This window comes from Vipera berus (assembly GCF_964194415.1).
Source record: "Vipera berus genome assembly, chromosome: 3".
NCBI lineage: Eukaryota > Metazoa > Chordata > Lepidosauria > Squamata > Viperidae > Vipera > Vipera berus.
This window is the reverse complement of record NC_138204.1, coordinates 58092946-58114898: the sequence shown is the minus strand read 5'-3', so window position 1 is coordinate 58114898 and position 21953 is coordinate 58092946. Positions and strand designations below refer to the sequence as shown.

The window sequence follows — 21953 nt, the reverse complement described above, 5'->3', positions numbered from 1 at the left end:
TTCAGCTCCCAGAATTCCTCAACCAGCTATGCTATGCTGGCTGAGGAATTCTGGGAGCTGAAGTCCACAAGTCTTTAAAAGTTGTCAAGGTTGCAGAGCCCTGCACTAGACCAACACGTTTCGTGCGAATATGATATAATTAGCACAACGTACGAATAATCTCTGTTGAATTACTCTTGCATATTAGAAATGTTCTCAACGTTTACAGAGCCTAAATGAAAAACAGCAATATAGAACAGCCTCCATTGTTACGTGGATCCCTGGTTTGAAAGGAGACGGAATAAAAATCCCAGGTTCCAATAAAATTTACTAGCTTTACTAGAGCCCAATGGCTTAAAATATATTCCTTCCTCATGGACACTCTACAAACAGAAACAACTAAAAGAAGACACTAATGTTTATGCAGAGGGTTACAACAGACAGATTACAATATTTATAAAAATTATCTGGTATGTACTGTTAACAGTGGTGTCTACAATAGGAGAGTTTCAGCTGTAAATTCAAACAGTCAGCCCACCTCACTGTTAGACTTCTTGGATAGCAGAGTTTCAGTGGGCCACTGGGCTTCATGTCAAGTTCTGTAGCCACGTTGTGCTCTAAATTGCTCCTGTTACCAACAGTCCTGTTGATAAAGAAAAAGCCATTGTTTCAGTTTCAGTGGATTGTCATTTTATGATGTGTTGTTCAAATCGAACAGCACCATGATGTAGAATCTTGAAACCCAAACAAGTAGTCCCCCTGCTGTAACTTTTATACTTTTTGAACATTTGTGTGGCTAGTTTAATACATTTAAACAATTTTTATCTTGCTTCTGTAGCTAGATTAGATTAGATTAGATTAGATTAGATTCGGATGGATGGATGGATGGATGGATGGACGGACGGACGGATGGACAGACCATTAAATAAAATTAGATTCATAAAACCACTTTCTGTCAGTGATTTTTTCATCTTCTTGTTTGTATGCTCACTCTTCAGCCTCAGGACGATGCCCCAAAATAATTTTCTCGTTAGCTCAATGAAACTGGTGGCTATAATTTGGGCATTAAGACATAATATATGGGTGTCCAACCTTATGGCTTGCCTGGGCCACATTGAATGAAGAGGAATTGTTTTGGGCCGAATACAAAATATATAGTTAATGTATATAAATCACATAATGTTAACAATTTAGGATCTTGTGCGGGTCGTATTACTAGCTGTCCACTGACGCATGCATGGGCTTCAGGTTGGTTTAAAACGTAATCTCTAAATTTATGCCATGCAAAATGTATATTAACAGAAAAGAATTAAGGAAACATAGTGATATTCACATGTCATTTTAAGACATGACGTTCAATTTAATACATTGAAATTTAAACAAGCAGTAGGCTAATGAACTGGTTCATTTGTTCTTGGTTTGTGTAATAGTATAAGTCAATTAGGGAGGTCCTGTATAATCTTTGGCTATTAAACTTAAGAGAGTGGTTTATTGTACCTAAACAAGCCAGTAACGAATGCTGTATGAAATCGGGGAGAATCCATTATAAAGTTCCAGTTAGGACGTTGCCAGTCTTGTTTTCATATTTGCTTAGGGCTTTTTCACACACTGCATTCTTAAGCTGCTTGATTCCCAGAAATGAAATTGGTTTAAGAATCCTGTCCTAGATTTCAACTACTTCCTCTGCTTTGACCATCATAAGGGCCTGGTATTCTCTCTGGACTGTGCCCTCCAATTAGTGGCCTCCTCTTTTTTTTTTTTCTTTTAACTCCTCTGGCCCATACCAGGAAATGAAGCAACAATGGTTTTGCTTTCCATGAGTAAGTCGTTGAGGACATGTGGATTCGATTGACAGACCTTTTGTATGGACCCTTCTGCATTGGCTCTGCCTCAAACTGTGTGCCAATCCACGGACTGGGAAAAAAAAAGAAAAGAAAACACCTTTTACCAATTTTTCTGTTCCTTACCCTGGAAGGTAGCCCAACCAATTCCTACCACAGCACACAGTAATTAATTGTAATAAAAGTACACAGAATACAAACTGGACAGTGCTGCTTGCAATGGTAGAAATCGTAAAACGCTATTTTTGATGCAAGGCAGGGGGCAGGGTTGAGTAACGGTTGTCATTGTATGTTCCTCCTCTCCAGAAGCACTTAACATGGTAGCCTAGTCATGCAGATCAGCCCTGAATGACTTGTCGAAAATGAGGAGTAAGATGAATTAACAGATTGCCTGCATCAATATGTTGCTCATTCATTCTTTATTAAATCATAATCAATAGCTACATGAATACCTTTTCTGAAAGCATTTTCTATTAATTTATGAAGTTTAGGTACCTTGTTGCCTTATATTTTAGGCTTTGTGATAATGTAAACTATTACTGATCTGGGTAATACCTAGGAAAGCAAACATTTAAAGAATAATTATGAATATGTCAATATTGTTCAATTCATATTAATTTGTTAAGTTGCAAGTTGAATCTTAATTTAGCTTCCAGCTAAGAGGAGCCATTTTTGCTTAAATGGGACATTATTTTAAAATCCTATTGGTGTCTAGATTTGTTTTAACATGGAAATTTGTCCTCATTGCCAGGAATAGAGCGGGAGTGCCGCAGGGTTTGTATTTCTAGAATTCTTTCATAACTTTAATTTGTATTTGATTGTTGGCATGGTTGCAATATTTGTATGATCTGATTGACTGGATAATTTTTTTTTAATTAAATGCAGTCTGAACTCACTTAAAACTTGTTGCATTTACTTGTAAAAAGTTTTCAGATGATTTGAAATATCTTCTCTCTCGGTCATCTTTAAGTAGTTGAGCAAGCAGTTAACATTTATGACTCCATTTTAATAAATGTGTTGGAGGTCTCTTTAGCACAAACAAAATGTGCTACGCAGGATAATTAAATCAATATTAACATGTAAGAACTTGCAGTTTCTGGAATTGCTCTCTTAAAACTCAGATATAAACAAAAACCCTGTTATTTTTTGTGGGTGTACAAGCCCAAACGTAGGAGGTGTTTCCTGCTTTGTGTTGTTCATGCAATGCTTATGGGGCTTTTGTTGTTGAATGTGACTTGCAGATTCCCTGGATTTGAGTAGGAACAAATGAGAATTTCAGAATCTGTAGCAATTAAGAAGGATAGAGAAAGAGTTGAATTTTCCAAGGGCTTTTTCGAAGGCAATAAACTGGCTAAGCATATAAGCTTTCCTGTCATTGAAGGTAATGGAGGAGACTTGGTTTGTGGAACATTCTTTAACATAAAACACTCTTACAAAATATTAAGTGTTGTTATGTTCAGCAATACCTCCAGATAATCATCCTGCCTATTAGGGTGAAAAATCCCCTTAAATTTAGTGATAAGATAAGATACCCTTTATGGTCATTTTTTACTGTGGGCACAATGACACACATCAAAAATGAAATTTAGTTGAGCGCTCTCAAAGAGAACACATACATGACACACACCTAAACATACTGTATACAACATACACATACTATATACAACATGTGTATAGACCTACACCCCTACATATACATAACATATGAACATTAAACACTGTCCATCTGATGGGCTTGCTTCTGATGATAGAGCCATATACTTGTGCATATTCTAACTTTCATCTTTGATCAGGGATATACATGACAGAAATACAGTAGGATCAAATCTAGAATATTTATTTAAGTGTGTTGCTATTGGCATTTTCCAAGGACAGGCAAATTTTTTGTGGCCAGAGGTTGGGTTCATGGCAGAAAATAGGCTTTTTGACTCTAGGCCTAGGGCCACTTCCACCTCTAGCTCAGAATAGCCCAGTTTGCCCTCTTTAGAGTTTTTTGGTAGCAATCTATGAATTCCCTTCCAAGTATTTTTGTGGGTTTATCATTTTTATATATGTCTTTCTGTACATGATAGTTATGAAAGTACAGGAGGATTAATGGAAAAAATAAGATACAATACATGCTCAAAGAACATACAGAGATTACCTGGTCAGAAAATGTTTATCCTGTTTTCGAGAGGCCCTTCTCATTCCCTTCTAATCTCTTTGAGTCGGTAAATCTAAAAGTTAGACTTGCTTTCTAAATCCAAAGCTCCCGTTGCTCTCCTACAAGTCAATACCTACAAGGTCTTTGATGACTTTGAAATTGCTGTTTTGAATTGTTCTATTCTGAAAAATGAGTTCAGATATTCCTTGCTTAACAGCTATTCATTTGGCAACCGATGGATATTATGATGGTGCTGAACACGGGGTAGTTAGGTCCAGTCCTCAAAATTACATTTATTGCAGCTCCCCTGCAGTCACCAGATCAAAATTTGGGCGCTTAGCAGCCTGCCATCATTTACATCAGGGGTCCTCAACCTTGGCAACTTTGAGACTTGTGGACTTCAACTCCCAGAATTCCTCCGTCAGCGTTGAAGTCCACCAGTCTTAAAGTTGCTAAGGTTGGGGACCCCTGATTTACATCGTCCACTGGGACATTTCAACTTCCCCCCTTCTCTCCCCTTTTTGACTGCCCTGCACTCCACTGCCACCACTCACCCCTACCGCCTCTGGCTGGCCGTCACTGACCTTTGTCATCTCGGAGGGGAAAAAGATGGTGCAGGGTGGCCAAAAGGGCAGAAACGGGAGAGAGAGTGACGGATGGAAGTGTTGAAACAGAGGGAGATGCAGCAGGGCAGGAGAAGGCAGAAGTTCTTACCTAATGATGGAACGGTCCTCCCATAACAACTACAACCAGGACTACTGAAACCGCTGTTGCTAAGTAGTGCTGTCATGTAATGTTCCACCTAACCACCACTTCACTTAGAAGTCACAGTTAGGGAAATTAAGCAAGGTCTACTGTGCATTCTTTATTTAGAGGTGTTATGTGTTTAGAACCAATGTTTGAAATCCCCATCAAAATAAATATATCTTCAGGGGCATCAAAAAGGGTTGGATTTATCTTTTCCTTTCATTTGTTTTCTTAGGTGACTGAAAATAGCTTTCTCCAACTTAGTGCTTTCCTGATGTGATAACATTGGGTTGGGTAAGACTGATTAATAGAATAGAGAGATTATTATTTTTCTGAAAATCTTATCTCAGATAGATTACATTTCCTGTTACTACGGTTAATAAGACACAAGTTGAGCACACTTATCTGGCTGAACAAAGGATTTATAAAATACACGATATCACAGTTCCTAAAGCTTTCTCTAAAATTCATAAATTCAACTTTAGAAAATAATTCAGTGGAAACAACCAATATGAACCGGTGCCTTCCACGGTTAGAAATATTTGTTGTTACCAAAGTGATGTTCTCTAAATGTCATGTTCTTGTTGTATTTCCCCAAAAGAAAGAAATAAAGAAATTAAACTGGTAAAATTTATTTGGGGAAAAAAATGTATTTGTATGGAAGCAGAAGAGAATCTTACAAAGAAAACATTGCAAATAGTTTGTAGAAATAATATTAGACAACACTGGTATTTCTAAATTAAAATGTTGCTACGGTTCATGTTGGTCTTTCCCTGATACCAAACCTAAAGCAGAAGTCTCCTGCGGATGAACTTGCTACATAGATTTAATTTAAAATCTGTTTTCATGGATTAGAGCCTGATGTACTTACAGAATGGGATCAGTGACAAACTGGATAAGCAGGTGTGTGTTTGTATGACAAATTAAAGTCATGGGAGCCATCACAATTCACCTTCCCACTAATCCCATAGCAAAGGTTTGGGAACACAGATGGCCCTTGTAAAATTTTACCATCAAGAAGTTTTAAAGTGGAGCTCTTAAAGTAACTGTGGAATGCAGAGCTAAGTGACTTCATTCTCTGTTGTTTCCTCTCCAGGCATTCACGAATTCACATTAGGACAGGTTTGACGGATGCTCATCTGTACTGTTTGAAGAAATGTGTCATAGACTTCCTTGTGGAGAACAGGTAAGGAAAAGGATCTAGGACCCAAATTCACGTCAAAAAGGTTTGAATGTCATGCTGGAAACATCCTTGGCCTTGTTTAATATACAGGATTGCAATATACAGCTAGTGTTTTTCTGGCTTTAAATATAAGAACGCCCTCTTCAGTTTGTGATCATACGGACACAATTCCTTGATGTCCCATGAGCGTTCCTTTTAGCAAGGTGTGCACTGTGCGTTTTAATGATGTACAGTGCATTGCAGCAGTTCTACCTCTTATTCTGCTTATGGGCTCTCACAAGTGTAAAAGAAGCGAAAGAGAAGCAGAAAACATACTTGATCTTAGCCAAAAGGCCGAGAAGCGATGAGAGAAGCAGAAAACACGGAGAGGATCCTTTCGTCTTCCTACCTCCTCTTAGGTACCATGTTTCAGTTTTGAATACGTTCCTATAAGCTATTCCAATCCTGTTCTCAGCCTCGGCGGCATTCCCTTTCAAAACAACGGCTGAGTTTTTCCAGTGCCCACTCCACTGCCTTTCCGAAATGAGATTTAACAATGAGCAGGGTGCCTGAGAAAATTAAAATTATTGCTACCGTTCACGTATGCTGCAGAACATGCAAATGAAGCATCATCTGTGAGTAAGGTTTAATTATATGTTTTTAAAATAATTGGGCTGGAGGAAGACTTATGTAGGACAGCTGCATTGAAAAGGCAAGCGCTTATGAAAAATGCATGGCAGCGTTCTCCTTCTTTCCCACCTCTAAACTGCCACATAGCCTTTTAAAGATAATCCAACTGTATCTACCACATCTCACTCGTTTTGAACTGGAAGAAGAGAATGGGAAAATAAAAGTTTACCTCTCTGCTTGTTGCATAGGGAATCACTCAGCGTTCTCAGTTTCTTCCTGTTCCTTAGCTGGAGGGATGCTATGGAGCATTTCTATTTGTCTTTCAGAGGTTGGGACATGTGTAAGTGAGTACAATTTTTTGTTAGCCATCAAGGCCACCCAAACTTTGTTGGTTTTTAGTGGGAGATCAGTTTAAAGAGGAAGGCGACAGTGACAAGTTCCATTTAACTGAGAGTTATCTGCAGGATGTCTGCTTTCTGGAATATATCAAGCGAGGGGCAAGTTTATTCAACATGAATGCTAGACAATTAACTCTAATTGACAAGACCTAAACAAGTTGTTTGGACACTGGAAATTAAATCCAACCCATTACCTCCCCTGCCTCCCTTTTGTATATGACGGTAACTTTCCACCCAGTAGCATTAGACAATGGAGGATTAGCACACTGAACTAATAATCTTGTTGACTTCATACCGAAACCTAATACGTGCCTGCTTTGTCTTCATTTGTATTTATTAGGGCATTCTTGTGCAGCAGTAATATGAGCATTTCTGTTCTTTTTGTATGGGTCTTCTTTTCGTACGTTATTTTTGTCTATTTGTAAATCCAAGACTTCTCTGGATAAATCTTCATGTTGACTATTTTTGATACATCCTGTGTATCTTGCGGTGTTCCTAATATGAAATTGTGACCACCTACTGAGAGGAAGAAAGACAGCCTTTTATGGAAGATGAGAGAGATCCTGGGTGTAATGGTTTAGCGGTAATGAAAAATATGTACTCACCTCAAACTAGAAGTAACTTAAAGCTGAACCCCAGGCATAACTTTCGGTCCCACCTGCTCCAGATGCTGCTGGAGTTGAAACAGATGTGTTCCAGAATATATTTGCTCCTTTGAAATACTGCAGAAGCCACAGTTGATTTAAAGAAAAAGATGAGATGCTAAGGATGGAGTTTAAATGTTATGACAGACAAGTAAGGAGGTGAAGGATGACCAATGTGCAAAAAAAGTTCCCTACAAGTAAATAGATTTCTGTAATAAGAAGACCTGTTTTTATTCCCTCTTCCCCTAAACGTCATGACAGATTATGGCAGGGACAGATGGGCAGAAACAGATTAGGTAGTGAGTAAAGTCTTAAAATAGTCCTAAGAATGTTTCTTTGCATGGGCCTCTACAAAACCATTTTCAAAACAACTCTTGCACATGCATTTGAATGTATAAACATGATATTTTTATGTTCATCAGCCTTTTAGTTTAAAGGCTACTTATTTTATATTTTGATGTATTAGATTAGATAGAGTAGATAGCATGTTATAGTATTGTTGATTTAGCTGTACTCTGCTTAATAATAAATTCATGGTAAAGTTGTTACAACAACTACTACTGGCTGGCTATTGGCTACATGCCAACCGTAGCTACAAGAAAGATAGTTCTATACATCTGTAGGATGTAAGGCAGACATGTCAAACTCGGTCACATGACGTGCGACGTATCGGAACTTTTCCCCCCATTGCTGGCAATGGGGTTGCCGCGGTTTCGTCGTGACGCATCCGGCCCACGGGCTGCCAGTTTGACACCCCTGATGTAAGGTAAAGATTTAATTTGCTACGTGCTTTGCTACCAAACTGAGACAGGCAGTTAGGTTTCTGCAGTTTGAAAAGAAGTTACTACTTCCTGAGATATAAATCAAAAGAAAAGACGCTGCTTTCCTCTTAATCCTCATGTAAATGGCCTGATCAGTTAGCTTCTCTTTATTGAAATATTCCAGATCATTAATATTGAAGACCACCAGAAGCTTCAACTAGTCCAGAATGTGGCAGGATGGACAGGAATGGGCGCGCCTTGGTGTGCCTTTGCTTCACAAGATGCCGTAGTTGTGTGCTTGCTTCCCGGTGTGATTCAGGGTACTAGTCATTACCTACAGAGCCCTAAATAGCGCAGGGCCCAGCTATGTGAGGGTTAGGGTTCTGTCTCCCATAATATCTTCCTGGCCACTTCAATCCAGCAGGATTGGTATGCTCCAAATTTAAAGATTGCCATCTGTATGGAATTTGGAAAGGCTCCTTATCTGTCATAGCGCTTAACCTCTCCAGTAAGGTTCCCCAAGAACTGCTATTTGCAACCTTCATCGCCTGCTTTCAACGTGTAAAATCAATGGGGAAGCCAGCAGAAGGTTGCAAATGGTGATCACGTGAGCATGGGATTCTGTGACTAGTGCCCTAACTGCCTTCATAAGATTGTGTGGCCCCATGACATTACATCTTACAGTCATTGCTTAGCAATAGAGTTCCCTATCCCAATTATTTTTGTTTATTAGTTTTATTCATTTATAACATAACATGTGAAAATACGAAAAGCAAATAGTAAGGGACCACAGTAGAGAAAGGGAAAACAAAAAAGGTGGGAAGGAAAGGGAGGGGAAGAAACAAAAGGCATTGACTTCCGACTCACTCTTGCAGTAAAATCAGGCATTAAAATCAAATCTCAACTTTTTTTTTTACATTTCTCTAGTAGTATGCACTAGCCATTTCTGCATTGGCAAATCAGTCTAATCAGTAAAACCCAAAATCGTGATATCATTTTTTCCCCCACTTCAAGCACAAAGTCCAGAAGCGGCTTCCAAGTAGAAACAAAAGTACTTAAGTTCTTTTCTTTTATCAGCCCAGTCAGTTTGGCCATCTCTGCTAATTCCATCAGCTTTTGTAACCGTTCGTCCATGGTAGGAATCGAGGCACGCTTCCACTTTTGTGCATAGAGCAATCTTGCCGCCGTCAACATATATAAAATCAGAGTTCCAAATTTTTTCCCCAGTTCTCTTCCCATTAGACCTAGAAGAAAAGTTTGATCTGGTTTAATCTTTATGTTCACTTAAAGAATTTTCTGCATTAATATACGAATCCTACTTCAATATTTCTTTTGCCGCTATCCCAGTTATTATCAATGTGACCTATAGGTAGCTTCTACAGCAGACATGTCAAACACAAGGCCCGGGGGCCAGATCCGGCCCGCGGAGTGGTTTCATGTGGCCCGCGAAGCCATCCTGGGAACAGTGAGGGAACGGCCCCCACTGCCTTGGCCCTGGCCCAGAGACCCTCCTTCTGCCAGAGACCCTCAGATCTGTCCCACTCCTGCCCAGGCCCCCATAGGAACCCTTGATGCGAACGATCTAGAGTTGGCCATGCCCATCCAGTAGGCCATACGCACTCTAGCCACGCCCACCCGGTCGGCCACGCCCACCCAGGCCACACCCACCCGGCCCCCTGAGGGCAACCGCAATGCTGATGCGGCCCTTAATGAAATTGAGTTTGACACCCCTGTTCTACAGGTATATTTACCTATATCCTCCTTCTGAAATGAACTGAAGAAGCCTCTTGGATGAGCAGTGAAATATTTTCAAAGGGGGGGGAAAAAACCACCAAGGGAGTTTTTGTCTTTTGGAAAAAGCACCTTTGGATTGATTCAAAATCTTTCCAGTAGGAGAAAGTGGAATATTTCAAACAGAAGCCTTCTGAAATTATAGTGCCAACTTATCGGTTGGAACAGCAATGGACAAATTTAAAGATTTTTAACTGTAACATTTTTTTTTACTCCTGATAGCTGTACCTAAATCATTGATGATACTACTTAATTTGGTAATGAAATGTCTGCAAGAAAACAAACAAGCTCAGAGGAACCAAGAACCCCACAGTTCAACCCTGAGCTACAAATATCCCAAATCTAAACATGGAAACTACATTTTTAATTCTTATCTGTTATTATATTTCTGCCTCCCACCTTTCCCCAATAAATTCAAATCAGTGTCCATTTTCTCTTGTTCTGGTTTTACCATCACGTCGTCTTTATCGAAGAAGTCAGAGGAAGATGGTACATTTTTAAAGGCGATGGATTTGAATTTGTATCTTTCCCATCCCTAGACCCTGGAAACAAGGAAGACAAAAATAGAACTATGAGCTAGCCACAGCACAAGAAATGATGTGAGGGTGATTAGGAACAACTCTTGTGGATAAAGTCTAAAGAGTAATAAGTTAAGTAATTAGTTTTGTCATATTTTGTTACTTTTGAACCCATAAATGTCAGATTTAATAGCTCTACGTGGAGCAGTTTCCCGAGCAAAGTTAATTTGCTTTTCAGAAAAAGCGTTTAATGTTCAAGCGGAAACACTTGGCTCGGTTGTATTCAGAGAAGCAAAGTATCAGATATGTTTTGGGAAAGAAGAAAAATAAAGCATTTATGTGTCTTTTAAAAACGTTGGCTATTGATAAGCCACTTCCTCTGCCATTCCCTTCCTCCTCCCTTCAGCCAGTCTCCCAAGATCTTTATAGAGACCTTTTCTGGAAAGCTGTTCCAGAAAAGATTATTTTTTCTTCCATCTGAGCTGCAGACTGAAAGGAATGCTGTGAAGAAAAATCTTCAAAGTCCTGTACCTTCCATGAACGCTACTACCAAGATTGCCAGAGGGTAGGAGCTGTGTTTTGGTTGATGAGAGTAAATTTTGTCCACGGGCTTCTGCTTGATTTGCTGCGTGGTATGTTGTACACAGAGGCCCCTGCAGGTTTACATTAAGATATTGCCCAGACTAAACCAGTCTGTAGTTTTGCTTTCTCCCTCTCAATGCCTTTTTATCATTCACGCTGTCACCTGTGTTTCCTGGCAAGGCCTATGGACTGTGAGGGAGGTCTGGCAGAGTCAGACTTTTTCTGCCTTAATGCATGCTCTCTCTCTCTCTCTCTCTCTCTCTCTCTCTCTCTCTCTCTCTCTCTCTCTCTCTCTCTCTCTCTCTCTCTCTCTCTCTCTCTCTCCTCTCTTTCTTTCTTTCTTTCTTTCTTTCTTTCTTCTTTTTTTCTTTCCTGCCGGATAAATGTCTGTAAAAAGAGAGCTTGCTGCGTGGATACTGAAGAGAGAGCACGTCAGTTCTGTGGCTGGAGTGCATTTTTCTTCCTGATAAAAGTTCAGATTGTATACAGTGAGTATTTTCCATATGAAAAGAGAGAGAGAACAGATTAAAATTTAGGAATTAAAATGCAGACAGACAGACAAAATGGCCAAATAAAATGAAAAATATAAAAGATGCAGCTAAAGGTAGGCCATTCCTGCAGATGTACTGAAAATTTAAATGGTGTTACAGGGAAAGATTTAGGGATGATTAGCATTTCCACAAGTATCAGTTTACCCCAAGTAGTCCTCAAGTTTTAACCATTTTGTTCAGCAGCTATTCGGACTTATAGCAGTGCTGAATGAAGTGGGTTCTCAAAGTTTTGATTGTTGCAATACCCCCACAGTAACATGGACAAAATTTGAATGCTTGGCAACCAGCTAGCTTGCACTTATAACCACTTGCAGCACCCCTCGATGATGTGATTGCCATTTGCAACCTTCCCTGCTGGCTTCCCACAGACAAGGTCCGTGGGGAAGCCAGCAGGGAAGACCGCAAGTTTACTTGGCAACTGTCCTTTCTTTGCTTGCATGCCCCACAACTTCCTCCTTTCCTTTGCTTGCATGCATCCCAGCTCTCTTTTCTTGGACCTCCTGGCCTCCCTGCATTTGCACAAACCCCACACTTTCTTTCTCTGGCCTCCCGGTACTTGTACTCACCCTTGCATCCTCTTTCTGTAGCCTGTCTGAACTTGCAGCATACCACAGAAACTGCGCCCCCCACACACACAAATTTGTGTGTGACCTGCACTGGACCTCCCAGCGCCTCCCCTACACTGCTGCAGCACCTCCATATCTTTACCTGGGACAGCCTCTGCTTCCCACATAATGACCCACACATCTGGAGTTACAACCCAAACCAGGACTGCCTGGATTGTTATCTTGAAGATAAACTGGTAATTCATTCTCAAAATGTTTATTTATGCCCAATAATAATGTATTGGTTGTAAAAATAGTCCCCAATTTACAACTGCAAGTGGAAACAGAATTGCTGCAACTAAGTAAGCGAGCACTTTGCTTACTTTATTGCAATTCTCATCCCAGCCGCACTACTACTAATACAATAATTATTGTGTATCAATAAACTTTTTGAGAATGAATTGCCAATTCATCTTCAAGTATTAATAGTTTATCCTACCCTTGGGATTGTAGTACTGTACTCGCTTTTACCAAGGGATGATGTAGATCAGGGGTGTCAAACTGCCGGCCCGCAGTCCGGATGCGTCACACGGACGCCGCACCCACCCCATTGCCGGCAATGGCAAAACCGTCACGTGACGTTGCGAGTTTGACATGTCTGGTGTAGATTAAAAAAAAGTTACATAATTAGTCATAAATTTCTACTCAATAAATTAGTTTATAACTTATCAACCAATAATAGCAACAAGTAAAATTATAATACAACATATATATTTGATAAGGGACGCGGTGGCTCAGTGGGTTAGGACGCTGAGCTTGTCGATCAGAAGGTCGGCAGTTTGGCGGGTCGAATCCCGAGTGCCGCGTAACAGAGTGAGCACCTGTTACTCGTCCCAGCTTCTGCCAACCTAGCAGATCGAAAGCACGTAAAAATGCAAGTAGAAAAATAGGGACCACTACGGTGGGAAGGTAACAGCGTTCCGTGCGCCTTTGGCGTCTAGTCACGCCGGCCACATGACCACGGAGACATCCTCGGACAAGCGCTGGCTCTTCGGCTTTGAAATGGAGATGAGCACCAGCCCCTAGAGTCGGAAACGACTAGCACGCATGTGTGGGGGAACCTTTACCTTTTACCTTTATACATATTTAAAGGAGTGTCCTATGATACTGCAGAGCTCACATATATCCAGAAATCATACGAAATAAATACCCCCAAATTGCCAGTCTTAATGGGAATAGGGTAAAATAACCAGGACCCAATAATAATAATAAATGTCCCTAAAACGTCTTTAAAAGCCAACTGACTTTCAAGAGCAAAAGGTAGGATGAAACTGATTCTAGAGCAATATTTTTCAAACTTGGCAACTTCTTAAAGTTAATGTGTGGATTGCTGGCTGGGGAATTCTGAGAGTTGAAGTCCACACATCTTAAAAGTTGCCAAGTTTGAAACAGACTATTCCAGAGTCATGGTGCCGGGTTTGTGAAACAGACCCGCAACTCTTAAGGGGAAACAGTAAGGTGACTGTATCCAAAGGAACATAAGCAAAAAGCATGTTTTTAATGGAGGGGAAATGTTGTACACCAAGGAGAGTTACATTGTGCTTTTTAGTATTACTGGTTCTCAGGATAGAATCTGTCCTGTGGGTTTCTGTGGGAAAGTTGGTGAATCACTAATAAAAATGGAGGAGAACTAGATGTAAGTGCGGCAGGACTGCTCTTCCATATTTGTATGTTTCACCTGTTCTTCATTCTCTTTGTGTTCACATCCAATCCTTGTCTGGCACTGTGGGAATTTGCAGCTGCAACAAATCCTTTGGATATTTTTGCCGTAATCTACATGAATTTGCTTTGAATATTTCTAATGCTGCTTGTGTCCAATCTGCAGCTGGCAGAGCAGTTCACATCTACAGCTGTTGTTTGGAGTGCTTTGAAAATTCCAGCTTGTTATGACATAAAAGGAGCCCATTTGGAAGGATTTCTCCACAACCTGAAATACCCTGATTAGTCTTCCTGCTGTGCCCTCAGCTTCTGTTCTTTTCTTCCTATGCGGTTAACTGTTGGTGGCTGAAGCCACCTGTGATTAGTGTTAATGTGCAATACACACTACAAATATAACTCTTGCTTTTTGTTTGTATTTGGTATACAGTTGTCATGCTCTGTAAGGAATTTGAGGTACAGATTGGTGAGATCACCGTTTACAATTAGCCATAGTCACAGTAAAACATTCCTATTGTTAGCATCACTTTTTGCAATACTGGCTAGTCAAGTGTTTGCTTTTCCTCATGCCAGTACGTATACACACACACACACACACACACACACACACACACAAACAGAGTTTTAGGTTGCTTCAGAGAGAAATAATTTATAAACTTAGTATTCCCCATTTTTATTGCACTAATATATAAAGACATTAGCCAAATAAAATCAAGAATCACAAACAGAAATGGACCATAGAGGAATAGGCAAATTATAATTATGAAATACATATAAAACAAACAAAAAATTACCAAACAGTGAGGTAAATTTTGGTCACATGAAATAATGTTGACTGGACCTTTCCACTGTGCTGATAGGAAACCAATTGACATATGGACGATGAACATATGTCTTTAATATAGGATTTTAAAGCAGGTGTACTAGAGTGTTTTCATCAAAGTACAGCAGTCTGTCTAGCCACAGACCACACACTGTAAATCTAGAATTCTTCATACTTCACTTCCAAATGTTTCATATATAATTTAGCAGCACAGTCACATCTGTAATTTTTTTCTTATTCCAACACCGTATTAGGAATCTTTGAATATTAAACCAAATGAATACAGCTGTAGAATATGCCCAAAGTCTTCCGTAAAATTATGCTTGCAACATACGGTTGAGATCTAGCCTTGCTAGTATCCTTTGTAGTAAACTGAAAATGAAAAATCATTTTTTCTTCTATTCATCACTTTTTAGAACATACACTACAAATTTAATATTTTTTAGAACTCTTGCCTGTTGAATTATTAAAACAAGATATTCTAGCTCCTTGTTTCCCATATCTAGCTTAGTAATACTTCTGCATTCTTTCATCTGATTTTTTAAAAGTACCAACAGTTTACTAGGTGTCTACAAATCCATTAAAACATACAGTTTAAAACAAGCCCAATTTAAAATGTAGGTAGTTCTTATTTAGTAACTGTCTTGTTTAGCCATTCAGTTACCAGAGTGATGAAAAATCTGTGATCAGTCCACACATTTACAACTTTGCTGATCTGTAAAGCAAAGGAAAGCTGAAGATCATAAGCACAGTGGCAGTTTCACTTATTGACCACTTCGTTTAACAACTGAGTTATTGGTCCTAATTGTAAGCACTAAACAAGGAGTAAAATAGCAGAATAAAATTGATGCAATAAGAAGACTAATATACAGTTGCAATTACAATAAAATAACAGCAAACGGTGTTCTAAAATGATTTCTGATTGTCATGGGGAAAAAGTAGTGATACCAAAGAATCATAATATAGATGATCTCAACTTACGACCACTCATTGAGTGGCACTGAACGAAGGGACTTACAAATGATCTCTGAAGTTATAGCTGTTGCAGCACTCCCACATCATGTAATCAAAATTTGGGCACTCGGCAGCCTGCCTGTACTTTGGACTTCATGGCTGCTTGAACTCATACCCACTTATCTCCCCTCCCCATCTATACCCCCCCACACACACACCTACCTTGTGGTCCCTGGTGCTTTAGCTAGAGGAGGAGAGAAGACAGAGCTGGGGACAGAGTTAAGCCTATCATCAGCTTAGAATTGCTATGTTCCCACAAATGGTGAAAGTCCACTTGCCCTTATCTGGCACCAGTTCAGTGTTGAACTTTTGTTGACCATATTCTTGTGTATTGGATTGAATAAATTTTTGGTGCTGCAACTTAATGGATGATCCTAATCCTTTGCACCTGACATTAGTTGGCTTTCATCATCTTTTTTTCTTCTGTTGCTGTCCAAGCATGCCCAGCCTATCCCTTTGTGAGGCAAATGCTGACTACTTGAAGCCATCTTGCCCAGGTTTCATGAGGAAAGGACCATGCATAATCTGGAGAAGGTAGTCTTGTGTGGCTGGCAGCTGCTTTGTGAAGAGCCAGGTTGGGCATGCTTGTCAGCAGCAGGAGCAAGAACATAGTTAAGGTCATGGGGTGGTGGCCACATGTAGGGCAGCAAGTGCTGGAGTGCAAGGAAGTGAGGACAGTTGGGGCTAGACTGGGGCGTTTGCGGTTTTCTGCCGTGCTGCTGGGCTGGGTTGAGGTTGCATTTCACACTTTGCTGCAGATAAGGGGGTTCTTGCAACCACAAAACCATGGCACACCAAGAAGCCCTTGAGATGCAACGTATAGTTTCCCCAGTTTCCCTATGCTCACAACCATGCACTCTTTCCTAGCCTCCCGGATCTTTACTTGGAACCCCCTCCACGTTCTCCTTAACGACCTATGCCTCTAGAGCAGGGGTCTTCAAACTTGGCCCTTTTATGACTCGTGGACTTCAACTCCCAGCATTCCTCAGCCAGCATGCCTGGCTGAGGAATGCTGGGAGTTGAAGTCCACGAGTCATAAAAGGGCCGAGTTTGAAGACCCCTGCTCTAGAGTTACGATGGCAACTAGATTGCCATTGCTAAGATGTCACTCTTTAGAACCACATCATTTAATGGAGGAAATTCCAGCCCTGATTGTGGTCGTAGGGCAAGGACTATATGCACAGGCTCAAAAGAGCCTCTCTAGAAGAGGCTGTTCCACAAACCCGAAAGATACTACCAAAAAGTTTTTTTTCCTCTTGTGATCCTGATTCATTCATTTGGTATTGGCACTTGTGGAAAAGCCGTACGTCAACATAGAATCACATAGGTAGATATGTGAGGAATTGTTTCTTTTAAGTAATTTGGCCTGAAACCATTTAAGGAATTTAAAAAAACAAAAAAACTAGATTTTGAGCTCAAAAATGGGCTGGGAACTTGTTCCACTGATGAAACCGTGGCATAAGGTGAATGTATCCACGAGTCCTATTTTTCAGATGAGCTGCCTTTTCTTCAACAAACTTTGTTGCTTTGTTTTTAAGAATAAGCCCTACGTGTAATTTCTTTGATCTAAACAGAATAGTCCGTGCAAGGGTTATTCTGTCTTGCCTAAGCTGATAAAAGGTTAAGACACCGAGGCCAGTTGGGTCTCCGGCTTCAATGTGCATCCGATAGGAAGCCGAGACTACTCATCTGCTGCTTTAAAAAGAAAGCGTGCAAACCCCTTCCGAAAAAGCTGCAGATTACTGGAGTACAAAATGCAAAGAGACATCTTTCAGAGAAGGAAGCAATTAACACTGGAAATTGTTTTGCAGCAAGTGAGGATAAACCATGAACAGAATGGAAATTGCATAGGAAGTTCCATAAGCTTTTTTTTTTGTCCAGACTTTCTCCTGTTTTCTCTCATCTCAGCTGCACGTTCAGGTGTCAGAAGAGCATGCTTTCAGATGTAATCAGCCTGATGCTATCATTTTTAGTGAAGCTTAGTACTAAGTTTTGTGAATTGTAAAATTTCATTTTTTGCATGTTCAGTTTATTGAAACCTTAGCTCTTTGGTGTTTATATAATACTTCGGTTTTGATAATGTGTGTGTGTGTGTGTGTGTGTGTGTGTGTGTGTGTGTGTTTTGCACATGATAGCCGGAATATCCCTGCGTGATTTGCAAAGCAAACACGCCCCTGTGTCTAATTTGCAGAAGGGTTAGAGCCAAAATGTGATCAAGCCAGGAGGAAAGCTTCTTTTGAGAGCCATGCTAGGTGCAATTTGATTTAGTCTGAAAGGAAAGCAACCAAACTTGTGTGCATGCCGAAGGATTAGTACATGGATGAGAAATTGCCAGAAAATCCCAGATTAGTTGAAATTGAAAAAAACTTTCCTGGAAAAAGCCAGTCCCCATATTGTTGCCATTGAAATTCAGTAGAGGTGTCTATGCAGTCACCAGAAGTCATGTTCAGCTCTTCCTATTTTTTTTCCCTATGTATAATAAACAATTGCAAAAAGATTTGAACCTAAGCAGCAGTTTAAACTTGGTCCTCTTGTGCCATAAAATTTCACAGCCGAATGACACAAAGGCAGGCATGCTGTGTTAAACTTACAGTCACAGTGGTTATAATTTGAGTAATGCACATGGAATTACTTATAATATCCTGGTCTGCCTGACTACTTTAACATTTCTTTTCGCTTGTCATTTAAAAGTATAGTTCAGGAGCTGGGAGAGGAAAATGATGTGATTGCAATCAGATTTTTTTTGCTTAACTTTTCCGTTAGTACCAATAACCTTACTTCTCTATCTCAGAAACTCTGTACATTTTAAAGGAATAAATTGATCAAGCAGAGTTTTTTTGTTTGCAAACTCAGAAGGTGGTCACCAAAGCCATATTATATGAGATCAACCCAAACTTTGACTTAAGGAGTCAAAGAGGCAGATGATACTAACAAGAGGCTGCATTAACTCTTTTTCAGTTCTCTTCCCATTTCCTTGAAGAGACAAGCAAGGGGAGTATATAGTAGGGGAATTTTCCCTGCTTTTGCATTGAGATTGTAATGTTGGCTAGAATATAAATATCATTTCCCTGATGCCCTTGTTCTCAGCATTGTTTTTATTCTTTAAAGTGAATTGACTTTTCTTTATAGCAGTCAGGATGGGAAGAAAGGAATGGTAACTGGTTTTTCTAACTCGGGATATTAGAGAGCGGGGGAAAATAACTTGTTTTATTACAGTATTTGAATTCACTATATACCTATAGGATTCACAATTAACTTTTCTTTTCACCTCTCTTTCTTCTATTTAAAAAATATATGTTTTACGTTTCCCCTGACCACTACCATTACATTTTTACTATTGCGTCTCATTTTCTGAAATACAGCAGAATTAAATCTATAAGATATTTTTAAATAATTGACTAGAATTTCTTTCTCTGTTAAAATTGCTAGAGTCCTTCACTTACAACTGGTCACTTAACCATTCAAAGTTACAGCAGATTTTCCAAAAGCTACTTACAACATAGTCTTGAAGTTGTGGCAGCCGCAACGTGTCTGCAGTTGTTTGCCCTTATGACCGATTGCAGGGACTCTGCAGCACCCCCTGCCCATTCACCCCCTTCATTCCCCACACTGGGTTTCTGCAGCACCTTAGACATTCTTCCCACTCCACTGGCCCCCACACCTTCCTCCTCGCTTACCTTTTGTAGATTTCTACAGCTCAGGAGGTCAGGTTAAGGAAGGAGAACAGACTGCTCCATTGATGGACCTCATGGTGCAATTCTGGAAGTGGTCAACATTTTTCAAGTGATCACAGTGAATTGTAGCCGCTAGGATGATGGCTGCTTCCGGGAATATGCCATGCAGCCCAGCAATGAAGCACTTTGCTTTGCTAATGTGAGCTCCACAACATTTCAGAGTGTTCCAGTGTAATAACGTCACCAAGTATTGAGCTTGACTCAAAAGTAGATTTTATGCTTTTTTCCTGCTAGGAAATAATATTAGCATGTGTTTCAAATACTTTGCAGGTTGAAGAGATTGCAGTGATATCTTTTGCAGCAAGAATTATGTTGTGGCACCTTAACTAATTTATAATGCCTGGGGGTTTTTTGTGCCTCATCGTAGTCCATTTTATCAGATGCCCAAAGTATTTTTCAGGGCTCTGCTCAGGCATCAGATGGACAGATACAATCAGCCCATTCAGTGCTCCTGCAAAGGGTCACCAGGATATTTAATAGGAGAGGACATATAAATGAGCATTTACGGGCTTCCCACCTGTGGAACAGCTGCACCCAACAACACAGCACCTAAGCAGTTTGATACATTTCATTCCAGTTTGGTCAGTTTTACCCACCTCCCTTCGCCTGCATTACTGGGCCATTCAAAATCATTTAAAAGGATCCATAAATAATCAAAATAGCCAATGTCAATGACAGCTCCATTTTGTAGTGAAATCAGCTGGTTGGATTGCATTTGATTGGCTGCAAAAAAAGGGAGCTGAGAATGTGTCAAGCCACCATTCCCCTTAAATGGACTGTGACCATTATGCTGTTGCTGCTGAAAGGCGGGGGGGGGGGGCAAGAATTCCCAGCAAAGAGAAAATGGACCACTCACAAGTTCTGCTCAGTTTCAGGGCTATAAAAAGGGAGAACAGGTTTTGCAGCTCAGGCAGAAATAAATCACCTGAGATGCAAACACAAACTGCAGCTGGGAAACAATTTGAGAGCTGGTCTGGAGGGATACCAGGAGGACCAATATTATAGTTTAGTTACAAACTTAGTCTAATGGTCTTAATAGTCTAATGTTTTAACTATTCTTGAAGTGTTCTGCTCTCGTTTAGAATCTAGATTGCACAAACAGCTACTTGAACATCAGATACAAGGAAGAAACCCTTTCCCCCCCCCCCCTAAGGAACTTGTAAATAATATATTTACGTTTTAGTGCTATTTTTTTAAATTTCCCTAGGACATTTACTTCAATCAGAAGTGAACTGATCCCGTACTTGGTTAGAAAGCAGTTTTCCTTGCCTGCACAGTTTCAACAGGAACCAAAGTACAAAGAGCAGGGCCAAAAGAAAAAGGACCAGAAAACAGGTTAGTCCAAAAAAAAACCCATGCAGGAGACAATGAATGTCACTTGGGAAATATGACTCCAATATAGGGAAAGCAGTTATCTCCCGGTTCATAAACTCTTTTTAGCCTGCTTCTTGACAAATAAAACAGCTTGTCTCAATTAAAAATCTGGTAAAATGTTGGTAGCATGATCCATATAGAAATAAACATAGAAGAGATTGTTGCCATCAGGGTTGAAAAAGATAAGGAACAACATAGTAAAAGGTGAAAGGAAAGATAATGAGGGTGATCAGTTCGATTATGCCAGATGTAAGTGTTCTGTATTATATCCAAACTGGGAAGTTATCATTTGTTATAATAAGGCACTCGGCTTGTTTAACAGATCAGTTTAAACAAACATTGGGTTCCTGAATTTGGCTGAAAGAGGGAGTTTGGGTCTGTTTTAAAGAAAGAAACTCCTGTCATTTGGCAGCCATATAAGAGATAGGAACTTATGGGGCCTTGTTCATATATTACAAAAGTACATTATTCTCTTATAATTGAAGCAGAAATTAGTCTTATTTCTGGGAGGAAAAAGCAAAGCATTTTCTTTTGGCTGGTATTTCGATTCTTTGTTTCTTTGGTCTCAGTTAAAACAGGGATCTTTTGGGTGTTAGCAAGCAATTTCTTCCAGAAGCAGCTCTTTTTCTAGCCGGTGGATGAGGCCACACTGTTTTTTTCATTGCCCTGATATTTTACCTGTAGGCCAACAATCCCAGGGACCATTGTTCTTCTGGGCAGTGGCAAATATTGACATAATGTCATTTGTGGAGGGTAAATTCAGCTACTCTGTGCCCACCCATTCATTCTGTGCATAGAAAGAAATGTAAATAGGCCATATATAATTTATTTTTTATTTTATTTTTATTTTAATTCCATTTATATCCCGCCCTTCTCCGAAGACTCAGGGCGGCTTACAAGCTTAGCAGTAGCCTTCATTCTATGGATATGCCTGCTTATTAGGGCTTTCACACACACCCCAAGCGGCATTATTACAAAGTCAGCTTAATTGCCCCCAACA

The 21953-nt window shown here is 40.0% G+C and overlaps 1 protein-coding gene across 3 annotated transcripts in view; it reads left to right on the top strand.

Moving 5' to 3' along the window:
- EIF2B3 (eukaryotic translation initiation factor 2B subunit gamma) overlaps positions 1 to 21953 on the top strand; it is a 105549-nt gene that overhangs the window by 45680 nt on the left and 37916 nt on the right. For all 3 annotated transcript variants that reach the window (XR_014026022.1, XM_081324566.1, XM_081324567.1), the window contains 2 exons: positions 5807 to 5896; positions 20787 to 20914. Coding sequence is in view for 2 of the 3 variants with exons in the window: in XM_081324566.1 (XP_081180692.1) it covers positions 5807 to 5896; positions 20787 to 20914 (218 nt within the window). In the remaining variant the exon portion in view is untranslated. The remainder of the gene's footprint in view (positions 1 to 5806; positions 5897 to 20786; positions 20915 to 21953) is intronic.